At 45.4% G+C, this 26,361-nt stretch overlaps 1 protein-coding gene across 1 annotated transcript in view; it reads right to left on the bottom strand.

The window, feature by feature from the left end:
• The window catches only part of LOC134350311 (docking protein 2), an 81,729-nt gene extending 55,830 nt beyond the window's left edge, over nucleotides 1–25,899 (bottom strand). The window contains exon 1 of the mRNA XM_063055356.1: nucleotides 25,742–25,899. Coding sequence (XP_062911426.1) covers nucleotides 25,742–25,801 — 60 coding nt within the window. The 5' untranslated portion in view covers nucleotides 25,802–25,899. The remainder of the gene's footprint in view (nucleotides 1–25,741) is intronic.
• Between the last annotated feature and the right edge of the window lie 462 nt (nucleotides 25,900–26,361).

Genomic DNA, 26,361 nt, shown 5'->3' with positions numbered 1-26,361 from the left:
GCATAGAAACTAATTTCCTCCACATGATCCTCTATCCTCATCCATAAGAACAATGTATGCTGCTGGATCTGCCTGGAACCAGCCGAACGGCCATCTGAGACAGTTATGGGCACGGGCTGACTCCACTGCTGCAGTGGTATATTGAGCCGATGGGCAGTCCCCAAGTCCAGGAAATATCCAGCTTCCCTAGAGTCCAAAAAAACATTCACCTCTTGTCGGTTCACACCCCAAGAGATCTCCGTCCTCAGCGTGACACCAAAATCTGTGAGGTTGGGGGAGCAGCTGCTACTGTCACAGTCCTCCCGACACCGTTTGGTCTGAACAGTTCTCCCGACAGCTGCAGCTTCGGGTGACCTGCTACCCCGCAGTAATGGCAGCAACCTTGACTCCGACACCGGAACCACTCTTCGACAGAGATTCTTATGTGGCCAGTTTGCATGGGCTCGACAGGATCCTGAGCCAGAGACAGGCCAGTCATGGTCTGAGATTGGGAGGTGGAGCTGCTGGTGGAACCATGAAGCGTTGAGGCTGGGCTCGGGCTAGCCCTCTTCGAACTCTTAATGTAGTCCTACTTGCACTCTGCCAGGCGATTATTGAGACGAATGGATCGGTCGATCTAAGTTCTCCCAAGGCCTCGGATTCATCTCGGAGTCCGTGATGGTATAGCATGGTCAAGGCCTCCCAGTTCCAGCCATTTTCTTGGGCCAAGGTCTGAAACTCAATCAGGTAGTCTGCTGCTGACCTTCCACCCCGTCGAATCTTCATCAGGCGGTCTGAGGCTCGCCCAGCCCCGGCGGAGTGATGGAACACCTTCCTCCTGGCAACTATGAATTCCTCCGAATAAGAGCAAATCTCTGACCATTGGCAATCAGCGGTGGCCCAGTCCAGGACTCTTCCAGCCAGAACAAGATCATGAAGGCAACTGTTCCGTGCTCCAAAGGGAACCGGGACAGCTGGAGCTCGAACACTAATGAGCGTCGGATGAGGAAACCGCAGGAAGAACCCGAGTCACCATCACATTTCTCCGACATGGGAAGATGGACTGGCTCCACGGAGTGGCGGACAGTCTCAGATCAGCCACTTTGCCTTCCTCCCTGAAGAAGCTGGCACGAGGCGACCTGGAGGTTGTGCATCTCCGAGCTCTGGCCACAGCTGATGAAAGACTCCAACACCCCATTGGGTCCATGACGGCTCAATTGTACTGTGACGAGAGTCCTTGACGAGGATGAATTGGGCCCAGATGCTGGGGTTTCCGAAGCAAGGCGATAAACAATATCATGAGTAGGCTTATGACTGAACACCCAACCTCTGTTTAGGTGCTCCTTAAATGCTCAATCCTTGGCAACCAAAACATGGTTACCAGTTAGCAGGATTGTCCTGAATCTCTAAAGGGGCGTGCCAGCTATCCATTCTCCAGGGAATCAGAGCATCTGAACCTCGGAAGCTGGTGTGGATGAGTGTGTGTCATAACAGTCCCATAACTGAGGTGGTCCCACATCTAACGGACTCATGTTCAAGGACTCCTCATTTCATGTTCTCAATATTTATTGCTCATTTATTTATTATTATTATTCATTCTTTCTTTTTCTATTTCCACAATTTGTTGTTTTCTGCAACCTGGTTGAGTACCCAAGTTGTGTGGTCTTTCATTAATTATGCTGAGGTCATTATTCTATAGATCTATTGAGTATGCCCACAAGAAAATGAATCTCAGGGTTGTATATGGTGTCATATATGTACTTCGATAATACATTTACTTTGAACTTTGAACTTTAGTAGCTGAAATGGGATGGTGGTCTTATGATGAAAGGCTGAATGGCCAGTCTTGTATGAAAGGAGGGAGTGAAGCACGAAAGAGCTGCTATTCTGGTAGAGTCTCGAACGGGAGATCACTGTTTTAAAACAATGCTCACCCACTGAAGGCAGACATGAACTGAATTGATTTTCTCTTTTTATTCATGAATCTTTGGAATTCTCTTCCATAAGAGGTGTGTGTATGTGTGTGTGTGTATGTGTGCGTGTGTGTGTGTGTGTGTGTGTGTATGTGTGTGTGTATGTATGTGTGTGTGTACGTACTGCATGTATGTGTGAGTGTGTGTGTGTGTGTGTGTGTGTGTGTGAGAGAGTGTGTGTGTGGGTGGGTGTGTGTGTGTACTGTATGTGTGTGTGCATGTGTGTGTGTGTCTGTGTGTGAATGAGTGTGTGTGTGTGTATGTGAGAGAGAGAGAGAGAGATTGCGTGTGTGGGTGTGTGTGTGTGAGAGAGATAGAGAGTGTGTGGGGGTGTGTGTGTGTGCGCGTGTGTGTGTGGGTGTGTGTGGGTGTGTGTACTGTATGTGTATGTGTACGTACTGTATGTGTGTGTGCATGTGTGTGTGTCTGTGTGTGAATGAGTGTGTGTGTGTGTGTGTGTGAGAGAGAGAGAGTGTGTGTGTGTGTGAGAGAGTGTGTGTGTGGGTGGGTGTGTGTGTGTACTGTATGTGTGTGTGTGTACGTACTGTATGTGTGTGTGTCTGTGTGTGAATGAGTGTGTATGTGTATGTGAGAGAGAGAGAGAGAGAGAGAGAGATTGTGTGTGTGGGTGTGTGTGTGTGAGAGAGATAGAGAGTGTGTGGGGGTGTGCGTGTGTGCGCGTGTGTGTGCGTGTGTGTGTGGGTGTGTGGGTGTGTGTGTGTACTGTATGTGTGTGTGTGTACGTACTGTATGTGTGTGTGCATGTGTGTGTGTCTGTGTGTGAATGAGTGTGTGTGTGTGTGTGTGTGTGTGTGTGTGTGTGTGTGTGTGTGAGAGAGAGAGAGTGTCTGTGTGTGGATGTGTGTGTGTGAGAGAGAGGTTGTGTGTGTGTGTGTGTCTGTGAGAGAGAGAGAGTGTGTGTGGGTGTGTGTGTGTGAGTGTGTATGAGAGGAAGAGATGGTTCTATGGGGAAGAAAGGTGTACATGTCTTGCTGATCAACAGCCATATATCTGAGATTAGTTTAAACCCAACAAATTGTCAGCAGGATTTGTTTGGCTTCCAGCTGCATCCTGGGAAAGAAAATCTCGTTTTTTTTAATTTCCATTCATTGTTAACAAATTGCTTGTGAACATCAGGCAGGTCTGCAAGAAAATGAATCGCAGGGCAGAATACGTGCACTTTGATAATAAACTTTCTTCAAACTTTGAAGTGGTGTGAAAGGGCCAGTGCAAGTAAGCAATACCTGCTCTCTGATCAACTCTCCCCTATATCACCGTTTGTTACTGACCAGGCCGTTTTCATTCTGACTCACTGCTCACACCCGGCCCTCCCACTCACCCTGGCCACTCTGTCTTCCTGAGGCACCTGCAGCATGAATCTGCACTCAGAGGCTCATCCCCCACCACAGGAAACTTATTCTCCACATCCACTCCATTGAGGTCTCTCAACACTCAATAGGTTTCAATGGGATCCCCCCTATTAACGGCCATTAGTGTATCTATGTTAAAGGCCAATAATACTTCAGAATAAGTAAAGCAACTGACTGATAATTAGTCTATGTCTTGCATACTTTGTTTGCATCTTTCCTTTTTCTCAGAATGTCAAATGGCCCCAGTCCCCTGCTGTGCAAATGGAAGCTATGCTCTTCAAATGTTTTTGTTCCTGAATTGACTGCACACTCGCTGTAAGGTATCCTTCCCTGGACATCATCATCCTAAGCCTTGCCTTGTCATGTTTTGCGCACTTTCACTGATCCTCAGTGCCTCTGGGGCTCAGAACATCTGCAAGCAGCTTAAGTGGATTTCAGACAGAAACAGAGAAGTGTTGGAAACAGCCGACGAGGCAGGTTCTGTGAAAAGAGGAAGCAGAGCTAATGCTTCATGTTGACGAGCTACCAAAGTGTATTTGACCTGAGCTGATAACGGTTCCTCTTTCTACTAACCAAGTATTTCTACCATTTTCTGTCTCTGTTTCAGATTGTCATCATCTGCAGATTTTTGATTTTTATTTAAATGGATTTAGACAAATTTTAAGAAATATTTTAAATCTGGGAATAATGTGTAGCTTGAGTGGTTTAAGTCTAACTAAATAGGAAAATTCTATAAAACCACTGCAAATTACTTACAACCACAAAGTGAAAGATGGAAATTCTTAACTGAAACATAGCTCGCTGAAGAAGATGGAAGAGCCCTATTAATGCAAGCTGTGCTCACCATTCACCTCCTCTACAGAGACACTGTCCAGGTTCTGTGGTCATGACAGAGAATCCAGGATGGTTTGTTGCCTCCCGGGTGCCAGGGTCAAGGATATCTCTGATCGATTGCATAACATTCTGAAATGGGAGGGTGACCAGCCAGATGTCGTGGTGCACATCGGTACCAATGACATAGCAAGGAAGAGTGAGGAGGTCCTGGACAGTGAGTATAGAGAGCTTGGTAGGAAGTTGAAAAGCAGGACCTCAAGGGTGGTAATCTCAGGATTGCTACCTGTGCTAGGTGCCAGTGAGGGTAGGAATAGGATGCTCTGGAGGAGGAACAAGTGGCTGAGGAACTGGTGTAGGGGCAGGGTTTCAGATTTCAGGATCATTGGGAACTCTTCTGGGGCAGGTGGGACCTGTACAGGAGAGACGGGTTACACTCGAACCACAGGGGGACCAATATCCTTTCAGGGAGGTTTGTTAGTGCTATTGGGGGGCTTTAAACTAGATTTGCAGGGGGATGGGAACCAGAGTGCCAGAGCTGACAGTGTGGCTGGGGTGAAAATAAATGATGTTAAAAGTTCAAGCAAATCCGCTGACAGAAAGGTTGTGAATGGTGGTAAAAATCTTCTGAGGTGTATATATTTCAATACTAGGAGTATTGCGGGGAAGGCGGATGAGTTGAGGGCGTGGATTGACACGTGGAATTATGATGTTGTAGCAATTAGTGAAACTTGGCTACAGGAGGGGCAGGACTGGCAGCTTAATATTCCAGGGTTCCGATGTTTCAGATGTGATCGAGGCAGAGGAATGAAAGGTGGGGGAGTAGCATTGCTTGTTAGGGAAAATATTACAGCAGTGCTCAGGCAGGACAGATTAGAGGGCTTGTCTACTGAGTCCTTATGGGTGGAGCTGAGAAACAGGAAAGGTATGGCCACATTAGTGGGATTGTATTACAGACCACCCAATAGTCAACGAGACTTGGAAGAGCAAATCTGCAGAGAGATAGCAGGCAACTGCAGGAAACATAAAGTTGTGGTGGTAGGGGATTTTAATTTTCCATACATTGATTGGGACTCCCATACTGTTAGGGGTCTAGATGGTTTAGAGTTTGTAAATTGTGTTTAGGAAAGTTTTCTAAATCAGTATATAGAGGGACCAACTTGAGGGGATGCAATATTGGATCTCTTGTTAGGAAACGAATTAGGGCAAGTGACAGAAGTGTGTGTAGGGGAGCACTTTGGTTCCAGAGATCATAACACCATTAGTTTCAATTTGATCATGGACAAGGATAGATCTGGTCCTAGGGTTGAGGTTCTGAACTGGAAGAAGGCCAAATTTGAGGAAATGAGAAAGGATCTAAAAAGCGTGGATTGGGACAGGTTGTTCTCTGGCAAAGATGTCATCAGTAGGTAGGAAGCCTTCAAAGCGGAAATTTTGAGAGTGCAGAGTTTGTATGTTCCTGTCAGGATTAAAGGCAAATTGAATAGGAATAAGGAACCTTGGTTCTCAAGGGATATTGCAACTCTGATAAAGAAGAAGAGGGAGTTGTATGAAATGTATAGGAAACAGGGAGTAAATCAGGTGCTTGAGGAGTATAAGAAGTGCAAGAAAATACTTAAGAAAGAAATCAGGAGGGCAAAAAGAAGACATGAGGTTACCTTGGCAGTCAAAGTGAAGGATAATCCAAAGAGCTTTTACAAGTATATTAAGAGCAAAAGGATTGTAAGGGATAAAATTGGTCCTCTTGAAGATCAGAGTGGTCAGCTTTGTGCGGAACCAAAGGAAATGGGGGAGATCTTAAATAGGTTTTTTGCGTCTGTATTTACTAAGGAAGCTGGCATGAAATCTATGGAATTGAGGGAATCAAGTAGTGAGACCATGGAAACTGTACAGATTGAAAAGGAGGAGGTGCTTGCTGTCCTGAGGAAAATTAAAGTGGATAAATCCCCGGGACCTGACAGAGTGTTCCCTCAGACCTTGAAGGAGACTAGTGTTGAAATTGCGGGGGCCCTGGCAGAAATATTTAAAATGTCGCTGTCTACGGGTGAAGTGCCAGAGGATTGGAGAGTGGCTCATGTTGTTCCGTTGTTTAAAAAAGGATGGAAAAGTAATCCGGGAAATTATAGGCCGGTGAGTTTAACGTCAGTAGTAGGTAAGATATTGGAGGGAGTACTAAGAGACAGAATCTACAAGCATTTGGATAGACAGGGGCTTATTAGGGAGAGTCAACATGGCTTTGTGCGTGGTAGGTCATGTTTGACCAATCTGTTGGAATTTTTCGAGGAGGTTACCAGGAAAGTGGATGAAGGGAAGGCAGTGGATATTGTCTACATGGACTTCAGTAAGGCCTTTGACAAGGTCCCGCATGGGAGGTTAGTTAGGAAAATTCAGTCGCTAGGTATACATGGAGAGGTGTTAAATTGGATTAGACATTGGCTCGATGTAAGAAGCCAGAGAGTGGTGGTAGAGAATTGCTTCTCTGAGTGGAGGCCTGTGACTAGTGGTGTGCCACAGGGATCAGTGCTGGGTCCATTGTTATTTGTCATCTATATCAATGATCTGGATGATAATGTGGTAAATTGGATCAGCAAGTTTGCTGATGATACAAAGATTGGAGGTGTAGTAGACAGTGAGGAAGGTTTTCAGAGCCTGCAGAGGGACTTGGACCAGCTGGAAAAATGGGCTGAAAAATGGCAGATGGAGTTTAATACTGACAAGTGTGAGGTATTGCACGTTGGAAGGACAAACCAACGTAGAACATACAGGGTTAATGGTAAGGCACTGAGGAGTGCAGTGGAACAGAGGGATCTGGGAATACAGATACAAAATTCCCTAAAAGTGTCGTCACAGGTAGATAGGGTCGTAAAGAGAGCTTTTGGTACATTGGCCTTTATTAATCAAAGTATTGAGTATAAGAGCTGGAATGTTATGATGAGGTTGTATAAGGCATTGGTGAGGCCGAATCTGGAGTATTGTGTTCAGTTTTGGTCACCAAATTACAGGAAAGATATAAATAAGGTTGGAAGAGTGCAGAGAAGGTTTACAAGGATGTTGCCGGGACTTGAGAAACTCAGTTACAGAGAAAGGTTGAATAGGTTAGGACTTTATTCCCTGGAGCGTAGAAGAATGAGGGGAGATTTGATAGAGGTATATAAAATTATGATGGGTATAGATAGAGTGAATGCAAGCAGGCTTTTTCCACTGAGGCAAGGGGAGAAAAAAACCAGAGGACATGGGTTAAGGGTGAGGGGGGGAAAGTTTAAAGGGAACATTAGTGGGGGGCTTCTTCACACAGAGAGTGGTGGGAGTATGGAATGAGCTGCCAGACGAGGTGGTAAATGCGGGTTCTTTTTTAACATTTAAGAATAAATTGGACAGATACATGGATGGGAGGTGTATGGAGGGATATGGTCCGTGTGCAGGTCAGTGGGACTAGGCAGAAAATGTTTCAGCACAGCCAAGAAGGGCCAAAGGGCCTGTTTCTGTGCTGTAGTTTCTATGGTTCTATGGTTCTATCCCACCATCCTCCACCGAGGGACAACACCATGTAGATGAGAGTGTGAAGGAAAGAGAAGATGGACTGTGTTGAAGAACTTTAGATCGAAGCAATAACTAAGGGGCTGGCTCCCATATCGATGTTTGGAGGTCAGTTTTGGTTTCCCAGTGGGAAGTGAGATGATGACCTTCCTGGTACCAGCCTTCCATGGCCCCTGACTTGTGGAAGGATGGATAGGGCAGAATTTCCAGCCATAATTGCAACCCTTTCCATTGGCGCTGAATCCAGCCCGTTAAATGTGTCAAAGCATCTTTGACTGCAGCCTGAACTGTTTCTCTCTGCACAGATGCTACATGGCTAGCCAATTCTATCAGTCCTCCTGCTTATTATGCTTACTCAGTCCTACTCTTCTAGCGTTCCATTTCTGCCATCTAGCACAAAGTCTATTTGTTTAAAATTACCACCATTTTATATCAGTTTGTTTGACTTCTTGTCCTCCATACATCCTTTCTAACACCTCCTGTCCGTCACATTTCCTGTTTGTGACACGATCCTTCAGAAATACCTCCTGCCACCACACTTCCAGTCACCAGCACTTAACACAAAGTGTCAGGTATTACACACTGTTAAACTCCTGGAGTGAGGAAAGGAGTCACCAGCCTCAATGGTTACAATTCCTGAGGACTCTTAGACTTCCTGCACACAAAATGGCTGATACGAGCTGGCATAATTTTAAGGTGATTGGAGGAAAGGATAGAGGGAAATTTCAGAGGTGTTTTTTTTTACACAAAGGATGTTAGGTGCATGGAACGCACTGACAGGGGTGGTGGTAGAGGCAGATACATTCAGGATATTTAAGAGAAAGCCACATGGATGATAGAAAAATAGAGGGCTAGGTAGGAAGGAAGGGTTAGATTGATCTTGGAGTAGGTCAAGAGGCTGGCACAACATTGTGGGCTGAAGGGACAGTGTGGTGCAGTAATGTTCTACGTTCTATGTTCTCATTTCTAAAGACTGTATTCTGATTACTGTCAGAATGGCAGTTAATATTTCCATAAAGTCAAATTAGATTTCAGACGGATCACAGAAAATTAGGAGCAGCCAGTACATCAGCCACCGTTAGTTGGAAGCTGGACGCATGACACAATTTTCTGTTTGTTCACCAGGGTTAGCAATGGGGAAGAAACTTAACTTGACAACAGCACAGAACAGGCCATTAAAGTCCATAATGTCTATGCAGAGCATGGTGCCAGATTAGACCAATCCCTTTTGCCTGCACATGATCAAAAGAATATCTCTCCATTCCCTGACTATTGATATGTCCACCTGAAAGCCTGTTAAATGAGTCTAACACTAACTTGAAACTGTGTGTGTCTGACCACATCTGGACCCAGAGCTCAGCATTGGTCTAACACATCTGGACCCAGTTCCCAGTGTGAGTTTGACCACATCTGGACAGTGCCCAGGGTGGATCTGACCACATCTGGACACAGTGCCCAGGGTGAGTTTGACCACATCTGGACTCAGTGCCCAGGGTGGATCTGACCACATCTGGACACAGTGCCCAGTGTGAGTTTGACCACATCTGGACTCAGTGCCCAGGGTGGGTTTGACCACATCTGGACCCAGAGCTCAGCATTGGTCTAACACATCTGGACCCAATGCCCAGTGTGAGTTTGAACACATCTGGACTCAGTGCCCAGGGTGGATCTGACCACATCTGGACACAGTGCCCAGGGTGGGTTTGACCACAACTGTACCCAGAGCTCAACATTGGTCTTACACATCAGGACCCCGGGCCCAGGGTGGGTTTGACCACATCTGGACCCAGAGCTCAGCATTGGTCTTACACATCAGGACCCCGGGCCCAGGGTGGGTTTGACCACATCTGGACCCAGAGCTCAGCATTGGTCTAACACATCTGGACCCAATGCCCAGTGTGAGTTTGAACACATCTGGACTCAGTGCCCAGGGTGGATCTGACCACATCTGGACACAGTGCCCAGGGTGGGTTTGACCACATCTGTACCCAGAGCTCAACATTGGTCTTACACATCAGGACCCCGGGCCCAGGGTGGGTTTGAACACATCTGGACTCAGTGCCCAGGGTGGATCTGACCACATCTGGACACAGTGCCCAGGGTGGGTTTGACCACATCTGTACCCAGAGCTCAGCATTGGACTTACACATCAGGACCCCGGGCCCAGGGTAGGTTTGACCACATCTGTACCCAGAGCTCAGCATTGGTCTTACACATCAGGACCCCGGGCCCAGGGTGGGTTTGACTACATCTGGATCCAGAGTTCAGGGTGGGTCTGACACATCTGGACCCTGTGCCTAGGGTGGATCTGAGCACATCTGGATCTAGAGCCCAGGCTGGGTCTGACACATCTGGATGCGGTGTCCAGTTGCAAATGAGCTTTCCCTGCCTAGTAAACAGTGATAGACGGCCATCCCACCCACTATCCGACATGTTGTGTGTTGCTGCAAAAGCAGAACTGTTCTCCTGTCCCAATGTCTTTTCAGCGAATTCAGAAGCAACGTCTGTGAGAGAACATGGTTTGCAGTACTTTGTTCGGAAATGGTTCTGTTGTCCCACACGGTTTGTGGTAACTTCCATGTTCTCGCTGTGGGCTCACAAGGGAATAAATATTTCAGCTTCTGCACAGAGCTGTTCAGTCTGAGAGTTGGGTGTCCTTTCAAGACCAAATCATTTCCAACTCACTTATGGTCACTCAGAGAAAGTAACGTCCTTGTAATAGCACGTAGAACATAGAACATTACAGCACAGTACAAGCCTTTCAGCTCGCTAAGTTGCACTGACCTTTTACTCTACTCCAAGATCACTCTAAACTTTCCCTCCTACATAGCCCTCTATTTCTGACATAACCCTCAAAATGGCGGCATCCGAGATTGAGGGGCCCCCATTACCCAGGACGTACCCTCTTCTCATTGCCAACATCAGGGAGGAGGTACAGAAGCCTAAAGACACAAGTCAGTGATTCAGGAACAGCTTCTTCCGCTCTGCCAACTGATCTCTGAGTGGACATTGAACCTATGAACACTTGCCACTTTGTTTCCTCTTTTTGCACATCTTATTTAATTTAACTTTTTAAAATATATACCATTCCTTATGGTAATTTACAGATTTTATTATTATGTATTGCAATGCACTGCTTCTGCAAAAAACAACTTTCATGCCATATGCCAGGGATGTTAAGCCTGATTCTGATTATGATGCTGATTTTTCTATCATGTATGTGCCTACCTGAGAGTTTCTAGCTGAATGCGTCTACCTCTACCGCTGAGTGTATCTACCTCTACCGCTGAGTGTATCTACCTCTACCGCGGAATGTATCCACCTCTACCGCGGAATGTATCCACCTCTACCGCTGAATGTATCCACCTGTACCGCTGAATGTATCCACCTCTACCGCGGAATGTATCCACCTGTACCGCTGAATGTATCTACCTCTACCGCGGAATGTATCCACCTCTACCGCTGAATGTATCCACCTCTACCGCTGAATGTATCTACCTCTACCGCTGAATGTATCCACCTCTACCGCTGAATGTATCCACCTGTACCGCTGAATGTATCCACCTCTACCGCGGAATGTATCCACCTGTACCGCTGAATGTATCTACCTCTACCGCAGAATGTATCCACCTCTACCGCGGAATGTATCCACCTCTACCGCGGAATGTATCCACCTGTACCGCGGAATGTATCCACCTCTACCGCGGAATGTATCCACCTCTACCGCTGAATGTATCTACCTCTACCGCTGAATGTATCTACCTCTACCGCGGAATGTATCCACCTCTACCGCGGAATGTATCTACCTCTACCGCGGAATGTATCTACCTCTACCGCTGAATGTATCTACCTCTACCGCGGAATGTATCCACCTCTACCGCGGAATGTATCCACCTCTACCGCGGAATGTATCCACCTGTACCGCGGAATGTATCCACCTCTACCGCGGAATGTATCCACCTGTACCGCTGAATGTATCTACCTCTACCGCTGAATGTATCCACCTGTACCGCTGAATGTATCCACCTGTACCGCTGAATGTATCCACCTCTACCGCTTAAGCTCAGAGGAACCCAGGATTCGTGTATCGCTTTACTTCAGCATGGCAACAGCACTGTACTTGTACAACTCTTTCAGTACAACAAAATCACCTCTCCACTCTAGCATTTGGAGACATTAGGGCAGGTGACCAAAAACTATGAGGGAGGTTTAGCAGAGCAGAGAGAGGCAAAGAGGGTGGAGGGGTTGTCTAATGACGAAAGGTTGGGAGAGCTAAGGCTTTTCTCTTTGGAGCAAAGGAGGATCAGTGGTGTCTTGATGATATGAGGCACAGACAGAGTGGGTGGCCAAAGATTTTTCCCAGGGCAGAAATAGCTAATACATGTCAGCACAATTCTAAGGTGATTGGAGGAAAGTATAGGGGGATGTCAGAGGTGTTTTGCTTTCCATAGAGAGTGGTGGGTGAATGAAATGTGCTGCCGGGGTGGTGATGGAGGCAGATACGTTAGGAACGTTTAAGAAATTCTTAGATGGGCACATGGATGATAAAAAAAAATGGAGGGATATGTGGGAGGGAAGGGTTAGACTGACCTTAGAGTAGGTTAAAAGGTTTGCACAGCATCATGGGCTGAAGGGCCTGTACTGCGCTGTAGTGTTCTATGTTCTATGTTTGTGCCCTGTTAATTAGTGGGTTAATTGGTCACATGATCAGGCATTATGGCCTTGTAAGTCCTGTTACCATGCAGCATCTCGGGAAACTGTGAATAGGAGGAAGAGGTGAGGCCGTGCAGGAATTTGAATCAAGAGGAAATGAATTTTGAAATTGAGGAACTGTTGCATGGATCAGTGAGCAAGAATTATGGGTGTGAGATTCCTGAGAATTTAGTCACTGAAAAGACTGAAGATGGGACCTTAAGACCATAAGATATAGGAGCAGAATTAGGCCATTTGACCCATCAAGCCTGCTCCATCATTTCATCACGGCTGATCCAGTTCCCTCTCAGTTCCAATCTCCCGCCTTCCCCATATCCCTTTGTGTCCTAACTAATCAAAATTCTATCAACCTCTGCCTTGAATATACCCAATGACTTGGCCTCTACAACTGCATGTGGAAACAAATTCCACAGATTCACCACTCTCTGGCTAAAGAAATTCCTCCTCATCTAAAGGGACGCCTCTCTATTCTAAGGCTGTGTCCTCTGGTCTTAGACTACCCTACCACAGGAAACATCCTCTCCACATCCACACTATCGAGGCCTTTCAACATTCGATAGGTCTCATTTAGGTCATCCCTCATTCTTCTGAATTCCAGTGAGTACAGGCCCAGAGCCATCAAATGCTCTTCGTATGACAAGCCTTTCAATCCTGGAATCATTTTTACAAACCTCCTTTGAATCCTCTCCAATGTCAGCACATTCTTTCTTACTTAAGGGACTCAAAACTGCTCAAAATACTCCAAGTGAGGCCTTACCAGAGCCTTATAAAGCCTCAACCTGCCATCCTTGCTTTTATATTCCAGTCAGATCTCAGCGAGTAAGGAATGGCAGACAGTGCAGACCATTCTGAAGGGAACAACTGGAGGTGAAGTACAGCAACATTCATTAACTTGATGCTTTCTAATCTCAAGCCTGGAATCGTTTGATATATTACTGCCACCCTGTAATGTGTGAGATATGTCACTCTGAGCCTCGGAGTCAGGAACTGGGGGTTGGGGGGGGTTGTGGGGAGAGGGCAGGTGCAGAATGTCTGAGCCAGTCCCATCACAAACTGTAACCTGCACCTGTACCAGGGCAGGAAACCAGCGCAGGCTCCGGGAGAGGGAGACCACAGGAGAGGAAATCATAATCACAAGAGATCCTGCAGATGCCGGAAATTCGGAGAATCACACACAAAATGCTGGAGGAACTCAGCAGGTCAGGCAGCATCTGCGGAGGGGAATAAAGTGTCGATGTTTCGAGCCGAGGCTCTTCATGAGGACTTCCACACAGGAGAGCAGTTGGTCATGTCGGAATCAGAATCAGTTTTTAAAAATCGACATATATTGTAAAAAGTGTTATTTTTGCGGCAGCAGTACAATGCAATACATTTAAAAAATAATATAAATTAAAATAGAAATGCATATTTTAAAAAATAAGTGCAAAAAGAGAGCAAATATACTGAGCTATTGTTTGCGGGTTCATTGTACATTCAGAAATCTGATGGCAGACGGGAAGAAGCTGTTCCTGAATCATTGAGTGTGTGTCTTCAGGCTCCTGCACCTCTGATGGTGGCAATGAAAAGGGGTAATAGGCATCCTTTATGATGGATGCTGCCTTTTTAAGGCTCCACCTTTTGAAAATGTTCTCGTTGGTGGGGAGGCTAACACCCATAAAGGAGCTGGCCGAGCCTACAGTCTTTTCCTCCTGCCCTTTCTCAGTTCCAAAAGTCACCAACCAAAAAAACAGGTTGGCTAAAAATACATCTAGAGGAGGTGCCTGAACCATGTTCTCAGTAACTGTCAGGTTGTTGTGATGTTGGAATAAATATTCATAGTGTGAACTTCATTTGCACCAAAGAAAAAGATTTGAAGATAAGTGATTGACCGATATCACATCACAGTTCTGCAGAAGAAAACTGAAATGTAGGTTGGTGAAACGTTGAAGGACAGGAGAAGTCCTTCAGAGGCTGAAAATTATAACGTTTGTAGATCTTGCAGCCACCAAGCACTTCCATAATCTGCAAAGTTTTTCCATCAAGAACGTGCTCTTCTGCAAGTCCTTTCAGATTAATTTTATTTGTTACATGTACATCGAAACGTTGAAATACCAAAGAACATAGCTTATGTCAAGGACCGATAGAGTCTGAGGATGTGCTGGGGGCAGCCTGCAACCTTCAGGTGCCAGCATGGTGTACCCACAGCTCATTACCCCTAACCCCTGTGTCTTTGGACAGTGGGAGGGAACCAGAGCACCCAAAGGAAACTCACAAAGTCACAGGGAGAACGTACAGACCAGCAGGAATTGAGTCCCAATCAGTGGTGATGTAAAGTGTTACTCTAACCACTACAAGTCCCAAAACTTTCTACAACACTGGCATTGTTATAAATGTTCGAGGAGCAAAGAGTGATATTAAGTTAAGAGAAGCCACTCAGGAAATTCCCTCCTTTCATTTCCAAGTGCCTGCTGGTTGTTGGTAATTGATAATGCATGATTACCAACCATAATGAACAGGCACTTGTTTGTAAAAGGTAAATAGTTTATCGGTGTCACATTTACCAAGTGATATAGGGGACAAATAGAGAGGATTAATAACTAACCACTAGTAATTGGGTGGCAGTGTGCCAGGTAGATACATCCCTACCAAAGGAGGTGTAGGCTACTCCTTCCCTCCGCAAGACTGCAGGTCACCCTGGGGAAAAATGTTGTACTTATTAACCCCCTCTGCGCTCCCTCCCCCATATCAGGGTCATGTGAAGCCATGGGAACAGGTGGTGGATGGCCATACGAGCAGCCACAATGCAGATCATAAATCCTGGTTATGCAACCACTGACACCAGGCAGACAATCTCTGAAGAGTATTGATAATGGTTGGGGTCACCCGTCTTGTAAAGACACTGCCCAGAAGAAGGCAATGGCAAATCACTTCTGTAGAAAAATTTGCCAGGAACAATCCTGGTCAGGGATAGGAAGACCATGATCACCCACGTCATACCACAGGGCACATAATGATGATGATGACTAACTAGAACAAAGGATATAGCTTGTGCTGATGTGGTAATGGACAACCACTGACACCATTCAACAACAGAGAGACGGAAAGCAGGTGTATCTACACCAAGCTACAGAAGTTGTTCATGTTGTAACAGACTACTATTGTTTTGGATGAAAATTAGGCTTGCTGTTAGCTAAGTCAAAGTTACAGACAAATTAAGTGTTTTATTCTGCAATGAACACTTAGTTTTACTGTTAATTAAGCCTGGTTAATGATGTAAGTGGAGAAATATAATCGACAAGCTTAGTTAATGAAGTTTTCTGTGTAATCACATGCAGTGAGGTGTATAAGGCTTCCCTGAAGTCTATTAGCTTTGTCTGATGTCCTGGTGCGTACCACTGACAATAAATTGCTCGTTGTTCAGACACCTACTCAGTATTGCCTCTCTCATTTGCTCCATCCCCCACATGCAGTCCCCCTTCCTTTCCAGTCTTCATGAAGGGTCTCAACTGCTTATTCCCCTCCATTGATGCTGCCTGGCCTGCTGAGTTCCTCCAGCATTTTATGTTTGTTGCTTTGGATTTCCAGCATCTGCTGAATCTCTTGCATTCTCAGTGAGAATCTTTGGTTTGCATACCAGGTCATTCCATACATTGATGTAGTACAAAATACAAGGGAAAAGTCAGAATATTGTGTTACAGCTACAGAGAAGGGAGACAACAAGATGTGAGGGCTGTGTGGGGAAGATTAAGAGATCAAGGATTCATCCTTATTGTGCAAGAGGTCGATAACAGCGGGATAAGATTCTTATTGTGCAAGAGGTTGATAACAGCAGGATAAGATTCTTATTGTGCAAGAGGTTGATAACAGTGGGATAAGATTCTTATTGTACAAGAGGTTGATAACAGCGGGATAAGATTCTTATTGTGCAAGAGGTTGATAACAGCAGGATAAGATTCTTATTGTGCAAGAGGTTGATAACAGTGGGATAAGATTCTTATTGTGCAAGAGGTTGATAACAACGGGATAAGATTCTTATTGTGCAAGAGGTCGATAACAGCGGGATAAGATTCTTATTGTGCAAGAGGTTGATAACAGCAGGATAAGATTCTTATTGTGCAAGAGGTTGATAACAGTGGGATAAGATTCTTATTGTACAAGAGGTTGATAACAGCGGGATAAGATTCTTATTGTGCAAGAGGTTGATAACAGCGGGATAAGATTCTTATTGTGCAAGAGGTTGATAACAACGGGATAAGATTCTTATTGTGCAAGAGGTTGATAACAGCGGGATAAGATTCTTATTGTGCAAGAGGTTGATAACAGCGGGATAAGATGCTTCAGCCTGGCGGTATGTGTGCTCAAGCTTTTTTTTAATCTTCTGCCTTCTGGGAGGGGCCAAAGAGAGACTGTCTGGGCCTGGGGTGGGAGAGGTCCTTGACTATGCTAGCTACTTTCCCAAGGCAGTGGGAAGTGTAGACAGAGTCAATGGAGGGAGGTTGGTTTGTGTGATGGACTGAGCTGTGTCTTGTGGTCTTGGTCAGACTTGTACCAAGCTGAGATGCATCGTCCTTTGGTTCATCTGTACTCGTGAGTTTAACCTGAGAGACACCGCAGGCTCCAGCTTTCCCAGCTAGCTCACTGCCCCCTCTCTACTTGCTTTCCAATTGGTATCACCTAAAACTTCGGCATGTTAAACCCTGCTGACATTTTCTTTCTCGCCCACTGCCCAACCTCTGGCCTGAAACGTAATTGCTGACTGTCTCTGCTCTGTGTCATATTTAGCTCAATCAGTCTGACTCACAGATGATTGCAATACATGGTGAAAATCATTCTTTCCAAGTGTACTGGCGGAAGTGAAATGGGTCAGCGCAGCAGCCAATCTATTTACAGCAAGTCTGTCCAGAAACCAACCATGTACTGCGAGGAGAGTATACAGACCGTTCGTGGCAAGGGCAGGGCGGATGAAATATAAGACCAAAAGATATAGGAGATATTCGGCTTATCAAATCAACTCTGCTGTCAATTTAGATCATGGCTAATTTAACCCTCTCCTGCCTTCTCCCCATAACCTTTGATGCCCGTACTAATTAGCCTCCACTTTAAATATACCTAATGACTTAGCCTCCACAGCCGCCTGTGGTAATGTATTCCACAGATTCACTGTCCTCTGGCTCAAGAAATTCCTCCTCATCTCTGTTCTAAAGGAATGTCCTTCTATTCTGAGGCTGTGCCCTCTGGTTCTAAGACTCCCACACTATAGGAAACATCCTCTCCGTGTCCACGCTATCTAGGCCTTTCAATATTCGATAGGGTTCAATGAGACCCCCTCTCGTTCTTCTAAATCCCAGCAAATGCAGGCCCACAGGGTCTTGGCGGGGTGTACAAGGAAAATGACCTGGGGTTGGAAGACTGTGTGAGGGAGGAAAGGGGCTTGTTTCTCTGTTGCTGCTTTGTCACTGGCTATGTTCTGTTTTGTTGTGTTCTGTGTTGTTCTGATGTACATGGTTGGCAGGTTATGTTGGCACAAGAACGCGCGGTGAGGCTTGTAGGCTGTCCCCAGCACTATCTTGGGTGTGTCAGTTGTTAATGCAAATGACACATTTCACTGAATGTTTCAATGTACAAATGATAAATAAATCTCAAAGTGAATCTGAATGTGAAGTCACCAGCTTTGGTGGTTTGTTTAAATGCAGACAGACTGAGTGACGTTTCTGCTTAGAAGGATTTGTTTGTCTGAAAATGCCTGAAAGTTATCTTTCAGGTACAAAAAGCAATCAGGAAGGCAACAGTCTGTTGTCAATTACTACCACTATAGAAGCATTTCACTCTGATTATACAGAGTTGTGGTGAGACTGTAGCTGAGAAATGACTGGACAAAGTATAGGAAGAAATGGGAGCGCCTGGTGGAAACACACACCGTCACAGGGAAAACGTACAAATTCCTTACAGACAGCAGTGGAATTGAACCCAAGCCACGGGCGCTGGAATAGTGTGACATTAATTGATACGCTAACCGTGCTGCTCTCTATGTTCCTGCCCTGCCCTGCCCTGTCTTCATAGAGGCTCATTAAGTTGTTAACTGCAGCTGAGATATTGTTCATGAGCCTGGCCTATCACCCAAGGGAGAAGACACGGTGAGAAAGGTTCATTTCTGGGATGGTGAATTTGTCACACAATAAGAAGTTAACCAGGCTTTATCTACACGCTCCTGAGTATAGGTGTTCTCGGGGTTGAGGTCCCTTGGCAAATATGTCCACAGCCAGGGCTCTTTGAATCACCAGAGGCTGGTCTTTCAGATAAAGATTAAAGATTAACTTTATTTGTCATGTGTGCATCAAAAAAGGTGGTAAAATAGAGCATTTGCATCATTGCTTATTTGTGATTTGCTGGTGACAGCCTGTAAGTGTCACCACGCTTCCAGCGCCAACATAGCAAGCCACAACTTACTGACCCAATCCCGCACACCTTTGGAATGTCGGAGGAAACCCACACAGTCACAGGGAGAATGTACAAATTCCTTACAGATGGTAGTGGGGATCGAACCCCAACCAGTAATCATCGGCACTGAAAGGCGACTGTGCTACCGTGCTGCCGTGCCTGCCCTGCCCTTTCTCTGTAACTATAACGTTTAATTCTGCACTCTGTTGTTGTTTCCGCTTGCAAGACCTCAATGCATTGATATGATGAGAAGATCAACAAAGGTTTTCAATGCCCCTCCGTACACACAACTACGATAAACTGATACGAGATGCTGCTCAGCCACAAAACCTTCTGAGCCCCTCCAGCTCAGGACTACGATGCACCTATAGTTTCGTTGTTCAACCCCAGCAGCTGTGCCTTCACAAGAAAAACAGGAGCAGGAGGAGGCCCCTCGGCTCACTACAGCCTGCCCAACCATTCACTCAGAGACGGCTGATCGACACAGGCCTCACTCCTCTCTGCCTGTTCCATAGTCATCAACTGCCTGATCCTTCACAAAAGTATCTACCTCCTCTTTAAATGCCCCCAATGATCAGGTCTCCACAGTCTCCTGACTGGAGAATTCCATCAATTCCCCTCCCACTGCCCATACCCGAATCAATGCAATTCCTTCCTAAAGCTGGTGGTGGTAGTTGATGGAGAAGATCCTGAGAAGCAGGATTTATGAACATTTGGAGAGGCATAATATGATTAGGAATAGTCAGCATGGCTTTGTCAAAGGCAGGTTGTGCCTTACGAGCCTGATTGAATTTTTTGAGGATGTGACTGAACACATTGATGAAGGAAGAGCAGTAGATGTAGTGTATATGGATTTCAGCAAGGCATTTGATAAGGTACCCCATGCAAGGCTTATTGAGAAAGTAAAGAGGCATGGGATCCAAGGGAACCTTGCTTTGTGGATCCAGAACTGGCTTGCCCACAGAAGGCAAAGAGTGGTTGTAGACGGGTCATAGTCTGCATGGAGGCCGGTAACCAGTGGGGTACCTCAGGGATCTGTTCTGGGACCCCTTCTCTTTGTGATTTTTATAAATGACCTGGATGACGAAGTGGAGGGATTATGTTAGTGAATTTGCTGATGACACAAAGGTTGGGGGTGTTATGGATAGTGTGGAGGGCTGACAGAAGTTACAGTGGGACATTGATAGGATGCAAAACTGGGCTGAGAAGTGGCAGATGGAGTTCAACCCATACAAGTGTGAGATAGTTTCTTTTGATAGGTCAAATATTATGGCAGAATATAGTATTAATGGTAAGACTCTGCAGTGTGGAGGATCAGAGGGATCTTGGGGTCAGAGTCCATAGGACACTCAAAGCTGCTGTGCAGGTTGACTGGCTGGTTAAGAAGGCATACGGTGCATTGGCCTTCATCAACTGAGGGATTGAGTTCAAGAGCCCAGAGGTAATGTAACATCTATATAGGACGCTGGTCAGACCCCACTTGGAGTACTGTGCTCATTTCTGGTCACCTCACTACAGGAAGGATATGGAAACTATAGAAAAGGTGCAAAGGAGATTTACAAGGATGTTGCCTGGACTGGGGAGCATGCCTTATGGGACTAGTTTGAGTGAGCTTAGCCTTTTCTCCTTGGATTGATGGAGGATGAGAGGCATTGATTGTGTGGACGGTCAGAGGCTTTTTCCCCAGGGCTGAAATGGCTAACATGAGAGGGCACAGTTTTAAAGTGCTTGGAAGCAGGTCCAGAGGAGATGTGAGAGGTAAGTTTTTAATGCAGAGCGTGTGGAATGAGTTGCCGGCAATGGTGGTGGAGGTAGATACAATAGGGTCTTTTTAGATAATCTTGAAAAGGTACATGGAGCTTAGAAAAAAAGAGGACTATGGGTAACCCGAGGTAATTTCTAAAATAAGCACATGTTCGGCACAGCTTTGTGGGCCGAATGGCCTGTATTGCGCTGTAGGTTTTCTATGTTTCTGCTCCAACTCTCTCCTCCCCATAAAGTTCTCCTGCAACTGAACTCCTGACCAGGGAATTAGTCATATAAGCTTTGGTGTCAGTATTTGTGTGCTAATATCCATGTAGTCTCAGAGATGCTTTAATATACTTTTTATATTAACATGGTGATGATCTGGCAGCAAGTTCAAAGTAAATATATTATTACATACAACCTTGGGGTTTGTTTTCTTACAGGCATTGAAAGTAAAACACTCTTCAGCACGTAGGTTGATTGCATTTCTTACTTTAATGGCTAGAAGATCCATTTTGTTGAATTGGAAAGAGATTAACCCTCCTACTGTATTTCATTGGTTTTCACAAACTATGGTGTGTTTGAATTTGGAAAAAATTAGAAGTGTGGTTTATGACCCTTCCATTAAATTTGAAAAAACTTGGAGGCCACTCATTCAGCATTTTCATTTGATGTAATTTGATCATTTCCAAACTTGTTTTATCTCTCTGTACTGTTGGTTGAGAGGAATGGAGTCGTCGACACTAAGGTTTTCTTCTTTCCCAGTTTTAAGTTGTTAGAATTGCCCAAGTCTTTTAGTTTAGTTGACTAATTCTGTTTAGTTTAGTTTTTTGGGGGGATGGGGTTTGTTTTTTTTCTATTTTTTTTTCTTTTTCATGATTTTTCGTCAGATTTTTTTTTGCTTTGTATTATTCATTGTTATTCTACATGATTGGGAGCTTTGTCAATTTATACTATTTGGTCTTACAATTACTCATTTTAAGTGTAACAAATGTATCTCCTACTATTTGTATTATTGCTATGTTATGTTTTCATTCTATGAAATTAATAAAAAGATTGAAAAAGGAAGAAAGAAGGAAAGTAAAACAAAGAAATACAACAGAATCAATGAAAAACTACACAAAGACTGACAAACAACCAATGTGCAAAAGAAGACAAACTGTGGAAATGTTAAAAAATAAATAAATAAATAATACTGAGAGCATGAGCTGTAGTGGCCTTGAAAGTGAGTTCACAGGTTGTGGAATCAGTTCAGTGTTGAGGTGAGTGACGTTATCCACGCCAGTTCAAGGGCCTAATGGATGTCGGGTAATAATTGTTCCTGAACCTGGTGGTGTGGGAACTAAGGTTCCTGTACCTCGTTCCCGATGGTAGCAGTGAGTAGAGAGCGTGCCTTGGATGGTGAGTTCCTTGATGATGGATGCTGCTTGCTTGTGGCACTGCTCAATGCCCAGTCCAGCACGGGTAAAGCCCTCTGCACCTTTCAGCACATCTACATGAAATGCTGTTGCAGGGAAGCAGCATCGATCATCAGGAGCTGTCGCCACCCAGGGCATGCTCTCTTCTCACTGCTGCCATCAGGAAAGAGGTACAGGAGCCTCAGGACTTACACCGCCAGGTTCGGGAACAGTTATTACCCCTCAACCCCTCCATCAGGCTCATGAACCAAAGGGGATAACTTCACTCAACTTCACTTGCCCCTTCACTGAACTGTTCCCACAACCTATGGACTCATTTTAAAGACTCTTCATCTCATGTTCTCGATATTTACTGTTTACATATTTGTAATTATTTGTACTTAATTGAAGAAGCGACAAAACAAATTGATGAAGGTCGAGTGGTCAATGTGAAATACGTGGACTTGAGTAAGCTGCTCAATAAGGTTCCCCATGGTAGACTCATTCAGAAAGTCAAGAAGCATAGGATCCAGGGAAACTTGGCTGTGTGGATTCAGAATTGGCTTGTCCACAAAAGGTGGAGGGCGGTAGTAGATGCTGCATTTTCTGCCTGGAGGTCAGTGAGCAGTAGTGTTCCACAGGGATCTGTGCCTGGAACCTGCTTTTTATGATTTTTATAAATGACTTGGATGAAGAAGTGGAAGAGTAGATTAGTAAGTTTGTAGATGACACAAAAGTTGGTGAGGTTGTGGATAGTGCAGAAGGTTATAATGGAACATTGATTAGATGCAGAGTTGGGCTGAGCAGTGGAAGATGGAGTTTAATCTGTAAAAGTATGAACTGATTCACTTTGAAAGGTTGAATTTAAAGGTGGAATACAGGGTTAATGGCAGGATTCTTGGCAGTGTGGAGGAACAGGAGGATCTTGGGATCCACGTCCATAATCCCTCAAAGTTGCCACACAAATTGATAGGGTGGTCAAGAAGGCATATGGTATACTGGCCTTCATGAGTTCGAGCCACAAGTTAATGTTGCAGCTTGATAAAACTTTGGATAGACCACACTTAGAGCATTGTGTTCAAGTTCAGTACGGGAAGAATGCGCTGGTAGAGGCAGATGCATTTAAGAGACTCTTAGACAAGGATGATAGAAGTATGGAGGGCTGTGTGGGAGGGAAGGGGTGGATTGATCCTAGAGAAGGTTTAAAGGTCGGCACAACATCGCCGGCCGAAGGACCTGTACTGTGTTGTATGTTCTGTACTGCGTTCTATGTTCAATATACAATAAGAATGAATTACACACCAAAACATTATGGAAGAACTCAGCAAGTCTGAGACCACCTATGGAGAGCTACTAATCTTGTACCCTTCCCTCCCACTACACCCCCTCCCTCCCACCACACCTCCTGCTTCCATTTTCCAGATTCCTAAATGTAAGGTGGTTTGTGACACCTCCAGGAAATGTGGTGTAATTCTGTAGAAATCCAAGATCGTTCCCTCTTTCCCACAGTAAGACAGACACCTGGACATGATATATACAGACATTTCCATATCTCACTGCTGCAGCCTGGGTGTAGGGGGTGGGAGGTGCAGTGAGGAATCTGTATTGTGACTTAAGCACATGTGGATGGTAGTGGATGACTCTTGGGAAGATTTTTCTAGTTCTCATCTAGTTGCAAGTTTTAAATATGATTCTAACCTCTGAAATGATCCATGAACACTGCCTCTGGAACACCAGTAGACAGACTACAATATAAACAGGAGATTCTGCAGATGCTGGAAATCCAGAGCAACACACACAAAATTCTGAGTGAATTCAACAGGTCAAGCAGCGTCTACGGAAATGAATGAACAGTCAACTTTACGAGCTGTTCAGGACTTTTCAGGACTGGAAAGTAAGGTGTCCAGAAACTGAAATAAGATGGTGGATAGATGGGAAGGAGTACGAGGTGGCAGGTGATCGGTGAGATCGGGTGAGGGGGAAGGTAGGTAGGGGAGGGGAAATGAAGTGAAAAGCTCGGAGAAGATAAAGAGCTGAAGAAGGAGGAATCTGATTGGAGAGGTCAATAGGCCATGGAAGAAAGGGAAGGAGGAGGAAGGTGATGGGCAGGGGAAGAGAAGAGAGGGGGTGAGAGGGAAGGTAGAATGGGGAATGAAAAAATAGAGAAGGGGAGGGGGAGAAATTACCGAAGTTAGAGAAGTCAAAGTTTATCAAGCAATCGAAAACAACACCTGTTTCTTATACTCAAGGATGCAAGTTTGGCCGAACCTCACCTGGAGATTAATCTAAGCATTAACAGCATCATTTGACATTCAAAAGTAGTAAAATTAAACACTGTGCTATTTACTTCCTCTTTAAACACAATGAAAAATGCTTCACAAATCACATTACAAGATGAAGGATCGGTCATCTCATAGCCAAGCCGTTTGGTTCGTTGTAAACCTCATTACATTGTACAGCTCTCTGCAAATAGTTCACTGTGCCTTATCCTTGAGTGACTGGAGTGGGGTGAGGATTCTGGTGATAGATACTCTGTGGCTACAGAAACATAGTCCAGCAAGTCATCCGCTTCTGGTGCTAATGGAAAGGAGGGAGGGTCCCCATTCCTCCAACACCTTTCATTACTCCGTGTGTGTATGTGTGTGTGTGTGGTGTGTGTGTGTGTGAAAGACTGCGTATGAATATGTGTATGTGTGTATGTGTGTATTGTGTATGTGTTTGCAAGTACGATGGAGGGTAATAATAGTTAAGTTTGTTTCTCTCTCTCTCTCACACACACACACACACACACGCACACACACACACATACACGCACACACACACACACACTCACGCACACACACACGCACACACACACATATACACGCACACACACACACACACACGCACACATACATGCACACACACACACACATACACGCACACACACACACATACACGCACACACACACAGACTCACGCACACACACGCACACACACACGCACACACACACACATACACGCACACACACACACACTCACGCACACACACACACACACATACACACACACACACACACACACGCAGACACACACACACACATACACGCACACACACACACACTCACGCACACACACGCACACACACACACACACACACGCACACACACACACACACACACACACACACACACACATACACGCACACACACACACACTCACGCACACATCTTTACAACACTACAAACGAGCAGCCATGAAGCCCTAAATCTGAAGGTAACTGGCGATTAGATCGCTGTGTTTGAGTATCTGCTCCCTCCCTCTGCAGCAGAAAGTTGAGCCCATAGCCCAGGCCACTGACTCACAGCGGGAGTGAGAGAGCCATTTTTTCAGATGTTAGACGTGAATCTCACTGAGTGCCACAGATGAGGCAAGGGCCAACTTTGGCACCCATAAACATGACTGGCGGAGCTGACTGTAGGAACTCGTGGTAGGCTGTCAGTCAGGTTTTTACGTTACAGCAGAGACTAAACTTCATTAAAAGTTCCCGTTTGTCTGTGAGGTGCTCACAGCACCCGATTCGTAGCAGGTGCTATGGAAATATTAAGATCCTTCTTCCTTTAACAGCAGCAAATCTAGGGTCATTTCACTAAAGTGATCCAAGCCTTTCAGTGTAACACCTCTGGTATGACAGAGAGGAGGAAATATGAAAAATTAATTGTCTCCAAGTCAAACAACGGCCTTTCTTGCCCACTCCCTGTGAAATAAAAATCCCAGCCAACAAGACAAGTGTGGTTACCTTTCCAAATTTGTGCTGTTGCTGCATGTGTAGGGCTCCCTGCTTTATAATAGCTTCCATTCTGCAGGCTTCATCCTCTGGTGCCGGGACACGGACTGCTCTCGGCGCGAGCCAGCCCCAGCTCAGGAACTGTGGTTTCACATTGTCAGCTGCAGAGGCGGTCGCTCCAGTCAGCCTCGCCTCTCTCTCTTCCCCTCCAACAGAAAAGCCGACAAAAAGCAGTAGTTACAGCCTAGTCCACCACAGGTAAAGCCCGCCCCCTCCACTGAGCATATCTACAAAGAGCACTGTCACAGGAAAGCAGCATCCATCATCAAGGACCCTGTCATCCAGATCATCATCTCTTCTCACCGTTGCCAACATGAAGAAGGTACAGGAGCCTCAAGACCAACACCACCAGGTTCAGGAACAGTTATTACCCCTCAACCATCAGGTCCCACACCACCAGGTTCAGGAACAGTCATTACCCCTCAACCATCAGGTCCCACACCACCAGGTTCAGGAACAGTTATTACCCTACAACCATCAGGTCCCACACCACCAGGTTCAGGAACAGTCATTACCCCTCAACCATCAGGTCCCACACCACCAGGTTCAGGAACAGTTATTACCCCTCAACC

This window comes from Mobula hypostoma, chromosome 8 (genome assembly GCF_963921235.1).
Source record: "Mobula hypostoma chromosome 8, sMobHyp1.1, whole genome shotgun sequence".
NCBI classification, from domain to species: Eukaryota; Metazoa; Chordata; class Chondrichthyes; order Myliobatiformes; family Myliobatidae; genus Mobula; species Mobula hypostoma.
Note: the sequence above shows the minus strand (reverse complement) of the source record. Positions and strands in the feature narration are given on the sequence as shown.